At 35.9% G+C, this 8928-nt stretch overlaps 1 protein-coding gene across 1 annotated transcript in view; it reads left to right on the top strand.

The window, feature by feature from the left end:
• LOC105625889 (E3 ubiquitin-protein ligase MYLIP) overlaps positions 1–8592 on the top strand; it is a 107415-nt gene extending 98823 nt beyond the window's left edge. The window contains exons 3-7 of the mRNA XM_012207200.1: positions 5607–5847; positions 6804–6973; positions 7618–7834; positions 7983–8180; positions 8266–8592. Coding sequence (XP_012062590.1) covers positions 5607–5847; positions 6804–6973; positions 7618–7834; positions 7983–8180; positions 8266–8592 — 1153 coding nt within the window. The remainder of the gene's footprint in view (positions 1–5606; positions 5848–6803; positions 6974–7617; positions 7835–7982; positions 8181–8265) is intronic.
• Positions 8593–8928: the final 336 nt, after the last annotated feature.

Genomic DNA, 8928 nt, shown 5'->3' with positions numbered 1-8928 from the left:
AATTTTTAAGTTAGTCGTCTTCTATATAGTATTATATATAGTAGTAGTTAAGTAATAGTAGAGATTTATTTTATTTAATAATTATATATATTACTTTCTTCTCTCTCTCTCTCTCTCTCTCTCTCTCTCTCTCGTTCTCTTTCCCTCTCCCTTCTTTCTATCTTTTTCTTCTTATGCTACATGAACTGCAAAACTAAAGAGTTGGAAAGAATATCAATTATATATTCACGCTTTGAATTTTTACTCTAGAATTTGAATTTTAAAGGAAAAAATAAAGGAAAAGGAAAAAATAGTAATAAGAAAGATATATATGCGTCGCATGTTTGAAGTACGTCATAAGTAAGATCGTATTATAGTCACCGTGTTTTTCCATGCCTTTCATTATCACGGCTTTGTCTTACTGTCACAAAGAATTTTAAACACGTTGAAAGGCTAAATAAAGACTGCAGATTATGTATATACTGCAAAAAAAAAAACGCTTTTATAAGTATAGTTTAATAAATATGACAGAAAAATATGCAGAGGGATGCAATGTAAACATAAATCACATAAAAGCACATCATTTCGAAGATTCCGCTTATCTTTTGAAGCTTATTTTTTTAAACTACAAAAGTTCAATTTTATTTAAATCTGTTTACAATTTGTTATACAAATCTGACATCCGAATCTATTAAAAAAATAGAATAAATTACATATATTGTATGGAACAAATCCTGTATAATATTAAATCCTGTATAATATTAAAAATTTATATTAATACAAGATATTTTTTATATTCATTACTTTAATCTTTTAAAAATCTCATTGTGCAATTATACGCGCAACGAATGAAAAATAATTTAACTATCAGTTAATTTAAGGAGTTAATTGAATGTTTAATTATCCCACAAAAAATAATTTAATGATTAGTTAATTTAGTAAATTTAATGTTTAATGTTTTCACTATTCCGTTCTTCTCGGCCAACAGGAAACTTCGTAATTTGCGTATATATTATTAATGCAGTGGTTAATATCGCGCACGTGCATCCTGCGACGTTCCCGTTTTCTCGTGCTTCGGAATTATGAAACCTAATTTAAAGCGTTCCATAGGGATCGCCTTGGGGTCACTTTGTAGCCGGTCTTTACAGCCACTATCAAACCCGATCCTCTTTGCCGCGTGGAAATTCTCCACGCGCAAATCTGAACGGCCGCGAACAAGCCTTTTGAAATTCACGGCTTGTCGGATCTGGTGTTGACTCATTTACAATGTGGCTAGCTAATGTCCACTCAGTGACAGTCCGCATGCAGCGTAGCAACCACACGCTAATGCTAATCCGCATGCTGCTGACTCGCTTGCAACGAGTTCCGACGAATTGCGACGCGTTCGTTTCCTCTAAGAAAGTCTGCCAGTTTATTCGCAACTGTCCCCACGGCTGTATCCACCTTTCGTGTCATCCAGGACCAAAACCGACAAACGAAGTCCGGGCCACGGTGACTACTTCAAAATTACTCGGGACCAGCTGGAAATAACCTTTGAATTATTTACTAGGAAATATTGTGGATACAGAACCGCGGAGGTCGTGGGGCTTTACAATCCTGTTCGCCTGAGTGCAAACCGTCAGCTCGAATTTTCACGCTCTTTGAGCAGCTCTTTGCTGGTATCGACGATACGCGTCACTTTTACCCGCATAATTTTTATTTTAAAAAATACCTGAATATTGTATTTAATCACATCGTAGAAATTGATATTTTTCAACTATATAATATTTTCTACATGTTGCTTTCGTTTGTTTACTATTCGTTTCTCAGGCGGAAGTATAGAGTCGTGCATAAAGTATAACGCATAATGCACAAAAAATGAAGTTCTTTATTTTCTTCTTTTTTAATAAATAAAAGATTCTTTCTACAATAAGCTGATCAGTAAGTAATAGATCAGAAATCAGGAGCGAGTTGTAAGCGAGTCAGTGCATCATATGATAATAATAAGTTAATAATCAATGACTGCTAGAGATGATCAAATTCCATTTTTAAGAATTTAAGTTACGATTGACCAATCACATAGTGTATTTATTTGCTTTGAGAACTACGACCTTCCTAATTGGTTGTGACATCATGTTCTAATATGATTTATTCTGAATGTAAATTTCCTAAGATTTTTATGACTTATAATTCTTATCATCAGTATCAGAAAAACAAGAATTAATTGTAAGTGTTCGATTTTTTAATAAAACATTCACTGCGACTTCGTCCTTGAATTTCAGGTGTGTTCATGGATCCATGATGCACGAAGTTACCAACACTTCGTGTTAGTCCAGTATGACTGATTTATAAGTACCTCTTACACAATCAATCGAGTGGAACGCCCTATTTGAAACTCTGCACGAAAGGGCCGACCTTGTTTCCATTTCTGAATTATGTATAAGAAAGTGCTGTATACACGTCATGAATGAATACGCCACTAGCCAGACGTTCTATGACGATGTCGTTAATATTACCGGAGTTACTCGACTCACGTTAATTCAAACATCCCTTCATGCAACGCGATTATATTTCTCAAACAGTACGGCACGATATATGATATCCGTTCGGCATGCGATCTAATAAATATTTCGTTGGTACTAAAAGTATCGTGCTGAATTTTCCAAAAATAGTCTTGCCTGTAATAACGCTTAATAAGAGCTTTATTCTACCGAGGGATTTCGCAGCATTTAAGGCGGCTTGAAAGCTTTCTAAAAGCACTCAGCCTAGCTTCGTTTAGTCAAATCTTCTTGCCGTGTATAAGTTCGCGATGTTAGAAGTATTGTTCATAATTCGATGTAATTCTTTATTCGTCTCGATTTTAACAGAAAAATTATTAGCGAAAAGAAGGATTAGATAACAAATTAACAGAATGATAAACGATATGAAATGCGTTAGTAATATTAAATTCAATGTCATTTCAGATTAACAAGAGATGATATCATTGCAGATGCAAAGTGCAAACTCTGTTTAATTATCCGAAGCTTCTCCACGAGGCAAATCGAGATTAAGTGAACTCGATTAGACTGCTATTCTGATAATTTTATTATCCTGAAAATCGAGATGCTACGGTCACTACTCCGTGAGATTGTGTAATTTCAGGTAATCTCGAATATTCGCGGACGAAGAAGAGCGAAACGATTTCGTAATTTTAGAAAGTAATTTCGGTCGTTGGAATATCGTTGGAAACTTTCAGCCGATGTCGTTCGATTAAGAGTTCAGTCTGCGAGTCTTAATTTGCGAAAGCGGTTCCCTCTTTGTTCTTCGCGCGAATCGGCCGGAAGAGTTCAATTTTCCGGTGACGATTTTCATCGCGCGCGATTGTTAACGATGAGTTCATTGAGTTCCGGCATTCTCTTCGATCTTCTCTCTCTGGAAACTTTGAACAAAACCAATATCTCTCGTACGGTGACAAATGTCATTGGGTTCTCCAACACTTCCTACCAACCTGCGGATTTTGCCAAAGTTCGAGACTGACGAAGACAGAAGTTCTATCTGACAAGAGCAAGATTGTTCACACATTCGCGACCCAGGAAAATGATCTGCTGTAAATAAGGTCTTTCCTTTTGGGGAAAAGAGGTCTTTGAGAGTAAAGTACCGTGAAATTTTATGGCGGGAAAAATTGCTTAATTTACACAGAATTCTACGGTGATTCACAAAGAAATGCATTTCAAGATGAGACTGGTTGAAACTGCAACTGCTCGGGCGCAGATTTCGATCGCGACCTAATTTTTTACGCAACCATCTGACACGATTCCTCTTTTACGTTTTTCCGAGAATGTTCTCTCTTGATAATTTTCTGAGAGAAAAAATATCGAGGTCATCCGAAGTTTTCCGGTAAACAGGCTAAACACGAGAAAGTTTCTCGATACCAATCACGTTTGGCAAAAATTCGGATATCTTCGACAATTGATATTTTCTTCAAATTCTTGCTAATACAGATCTTTGCCGAGTTGTCGGTTTTAGTTCTTGATCGCATATATCTGATTTATTCTCAATCGAAATTATTATTTTCCTTGTTAAGGAGATTCTAAAGTCATCTGTTTTATTTTTCAAATAAATAAGTATTTTTCTAGCTGCCTTTACATATTTAAAAATTCTTTTTCTTTTAAAGTAATGTAGTTCATAAACAGTAATGTAGTCCAAATCGGTCGATTTTATGCCAAAAACGAAAAAAATTGGAAAATTACAGTTTTGTTATCGATTTCTGATGTCAACTCGTAACAGTATTTGCTTTGTATACAAGTTTTATACTTTATACGGATAAAATCTTTGTTTGGACTAGGAAACGTTAGGTTACGTAAAATAAACAATGTTGAGTTCTTAGAATTATATTTTAGATACCTTTTTTACATAACTAATATGAAAGATTAGTTAAAAAATTTGTATGTACGATTCATGTAGTAGTGTGTCAATGACGTGTAAATCAATAAAAGACGACTTTAGGACCCTCTTAAGAATATAGCGAATCAACCATGTAGCTCGGAAATTATCGCAAATATTTCTTTTTCTTTGTCAATTGAGATAATAGCATTGAAGTAATGATAAAGCCGGAATTTGATGCAGACTCTTTAAGTGTTGTATCACGAGCGACCTGAAACAAGGTCAATGCTCGCGCAAAGTACGGGCAATAAATTGTTTCCCTATTGTACCAAATTGCCATCATACAATTGAATCTTTCGATGCTTCTCGATTATCCATTATTTCCACGATGTGAGTTTGCCAGAGAGAATTTAAAAAAAAAAGAGGAAGGAAAAAAGGAAATGCAGCGACATGCAGAATCGTGAAAAATGGTAGCACGGTATATTTTAATGCAGATTCTTTAGCGTATTCTGGTACTTCGCGAACAGGCTATTCACTTCCTCTCGACGCGTAATTCCACTTCTCCGACGGCAACATGTTTATCGTGAGATGTATGCATTGTACAGCTGAAGGATATTCAGAAGTATGTAAAAGGAGCTCGGAGGTATTTTGGAGAGCTACCCCTTCTTCCGGTCGCGCACGCCGCTATTCTTCAAATATTCATGCGAATGTAGAGTCATACTACCATGGAAATGTAAGATATGAATCATTTAAGTTGTCAACCAGAAGTTCAGCCGGTGAACCAAAGAAAAATTGTCCTCTGTCGAAGCTTTTTCTTGCGGTAGGTAGTTTGTCAAGCGAAAAAGTATAAAATATTGAAAATGGAAATAATACGCCAACTCAGCGTACGATCGAATACCACATCAAAGCAATTTCATAGGATTCACATTACGCACAGACGAGAAAACACTCTCTTGCCTGGCGATAATACCTAAACGACGCGTGCAATTAAATTGCGAACGTATTTTTCGCCATTGCAAACGTGTTTCGATCGTTAATCATTTCTGCATTATTGTATTACTACATTGTTCGGCTAGGGTGAAGGGGAAGAAGGAGAGACTTAAAACAATGCTCTCCGAGACGGGAAGAGTAATCAATCTTACTTTAGCCGGGGAGTACCGGGTATATTAGCTGGTCCGCTGCACACCCGGCACGAAATTGAACTAATTGCAATTAATAACTCTACCCGCAAAACACATCCAAGCGTCATCTCATCGTCATCCCCTTTCTATCTTCTGTGTTTGCAGGCATCAGTTCTATTTGCATTCTCGTCTCGAGCTGATCGAGAGTAGGCTGAAAGTCGCCGATTGGAGCTCTGTTGCTCGTTTGGTCGCCCTGATAGCGCAAGCCGATGGTGGTGATTACGATGCGCTGTCACCGCCGCACGCGCTTTACTCTCAATGCTGTCACATACAACCCGCGGAACCATGCGAGCCGAAACCGCAAGACTTCCTGCTGCGGATAGTTCAGCAGCACAAGGAAATCAAAGTGCGTTGGAAGAAGTATTAATTATAATTTGACTATCATACGCACGCTATCACACATCCGGGGACGATCTGAAAGTCATTGAAATTAAATAACTTTTTGTTTATATAATAATTGAACGGAAAAAATAAATTAAATACTATATTGTAGAAAAACATCCGGGACCGATCTGAAATTCATTAAAATTAAATAATTATTGTTTTATATAATAATTGGACGGAAAAAATAAATTAAATATTATATTGCAAAAAAGATTAGTGCAGAAAGAACGCGTCGCTCACTTGCTACAATAATGACATAATTTGAAAAAACAAAGTTTTTCAGAAAATAAGATTGAATGTTTTGAAGAATTATTAAAATTTTGTAATATTAATTTTCAAGTCGAGACTTCATTATTCAATCAGTCGAATTCTTTTACGTTTATTTTTCCAAATTCATAAATATATATTCTTTTTTTGCACTGTATATTAATAAAAATCATGTTTTTTAGTAATTTTTGAAAGAGTTTTTTTTTGTAATATTTGATTTATTTTAATTTATTCATTTATTCAAAATGACAGCCAATTTAGCAACTTCCTCATACTTCCTAACCTCTCATGTATTTTTACTTTATTCTCCTTTTATTTAATAAATGTTGTCAATCCAATTTGTGTTCTCTCGTTTTCAATGTTTAATAAATCTTTTCTATCTATTGTTCTATTTTTTTTAATTTTATGTTTTGAATTTGTTATTTGAAATAGAATATGTGTGACAGCGTTCAATAGAAAATACACAATATTTGTTGAATAGTTGCATTTGCAAAGAGATACGATTTTATTATTTTTTGGGGATGGGAAGAAGAAGAGGAAAATTTTGACAACAATCTTTTTTTACAATTTACAATTTGATAACTGAATATTGCTGTATGAATATGCGTCGTGCGATCTACATGAATAATAGAGATATATGTGAATTTTCAGGGAATGAAAACGTCGACCGCTGAATATTGGCTCTTGAAAGAGATATCAAACCTCGACGCATTCGGACAGGAAATGTTTCACAGTAAATTTGGATACAACGGAGTGTCTATGATCGGCGTTGGTCCGCACGGAATTACGGTCTACCGCAATCAGGACGAAGAGACGCAAAAGTAATTATGTATTAATATATCATTTATATTTCAACTATATACGGATATATTTGAAATATAAACAAAAATTTATTTACGCAATAATTCCTCGACAAATTTTTTTCAAAAAGTTTAAGAAAAATAGTTAAGTTGATGAAATCTAAAACTTTGTAGTAAAAGCTATACTAAGCGTTTTCATCATAATAATTTGGACACAGATTAAATAGAAAGCTTAAACGAACGCTCTTATACATTGATTAATTAATTTATCTAAGTAATATTGTGTTTCATTAAATTGCATATTTATCAACACGAAATCTCAGATCGATTTTAATGTTACTTTTCGACGATAGGAGACGGCACATACCGGCTGTGCTTCACGTACCATCCGCCGAGATGATCGTTCAACGAAACAGCTGTTACTGAGAGAACTTCATTATCAATTTGTGCTTAATATAAAATAATAAAGCTGTGTCTTCTAATGAAATTCTTAAGAAAATAATATTAATACATGGAAAATGCTCATGTGCGATAAGATCAATAGAGTCCTTCTGAGCTTTGCTTCATCCATTATGCAGAAGGAAGATTAACATCAAGATTTTACTTTATCTTTACCTTCATCATAGTTCAATTTATTATACGATGTATTATGTATTGCGTTACAGCATACCGTATACAGCCATACAAAGCGCTACATCACAACGGCGGATGTTCCACTTGGTTTACCTCTCACTTGACGGCGAGGAGACATCACTGGATTTTAAATTAGACTCCAGCCAGTCCGCCAGCGGACTTTACAGAGCGATCACCGAGAAACATGCGTTTTACAGCTGTGAGACAGTTAGGAGCGCGGTCACCGCGCAATTTATCCGTGATTTAAAGGTACACCCTCTTCAGCAGCGGATTTAGTTTTATATATTTGATTTATTTTTGATTCTTTTACGCGCTTGTTTTTTTTTCTTTTGATAAAACTTGTTTTTCTTTTATTTAAATTCGAATGCTATAATCGATTGCTGTTGCTTTCTTCCAGGGGACAATAATTTCCATTTTCAATGAAGACTCGACTCTGGGCAAGAAATATGTGTTCGATATACGTAGGACCTGCCGAGAGGTATATGATAATGCGCGGCGTGCGCTTTATTGCGAAGCGGCGACTATAGCTCTGCCGGAGGAGAACGAAATCCTCGATAGGCATGCCTGCGGGGAGTGCGAGAATCCTAAGTGCAAGGTGAGCGACGAATTCGTACCAATGAACCATGCTAATCGGAAGATTTGCCATGCGCACTCGATACAAACGATTCGTACGATTTCAGGAATCTCGAGAATGTTTAGCGAGATTACTGGACGCTATGCTCTGCCGGATCTGCATGGATCGAAGTTTAGACACAGCCCTATTTCCCTGCGGACACGCTGTGGCCTGTCTGGATTGCGCCCGTCGCTGCGAACGTTGCCCATTATGCCGGGCTGACATCGATTATTGCCGGACGATATACCTCCCTATCGAACTGACGCACATCGACAAGCACAATCCGAAACTGCTGTCGGAGACAATCGAACCTGTATTCAGCAAGCCGCTGACGGAGGAGATAAAAGACAAAAGAATTTTAGACAGCGAAGCGTCGGTCAACAGTAATATTTGAGAACGTCGAGTCAAACTCGGCGCGTTTGAAAGATTCTTTAGGATTGTCACTTGCCGCGCAGGAAGGGTGTACTGAAATATAGGAATGAAGCACTTTTCTATTTATCCGTCGAGCTGAGTTTTTCGATGTTCATTCGCATTCCGCAACAATGTTCATCCGAGTTTTAAAAAAATTTTATTTTGCGCAATGATTTTAATTACATGCAATTACATATTTTATTATTATTTGATGCTATTTCCTTGTTTTTATTCTTAATTTACCTATTTAATCTCAAAAAGGATATTTATATTCGTAAGATTACTGTAAACATTTTTTTTTTCACAGAAATCATTTTAT

This window comes from Atta cephalotes, assembly GCF_000143395.1.
Source record: "Atta cephalotes unplaced genomic scaffold scaffold00004, whole genome shotgun sequence".
NCBI classification, from domain to species: Eukaryota; Metazoa; Arthropoda; class Insecta; order Hymenoptera; family Formicidae; genus Atta; species Atta cephalotes.
Note: the sequence above shows the minus strand (reverse complement) of the source record. Positions and strands in the feature narration are given on the sequence as shown.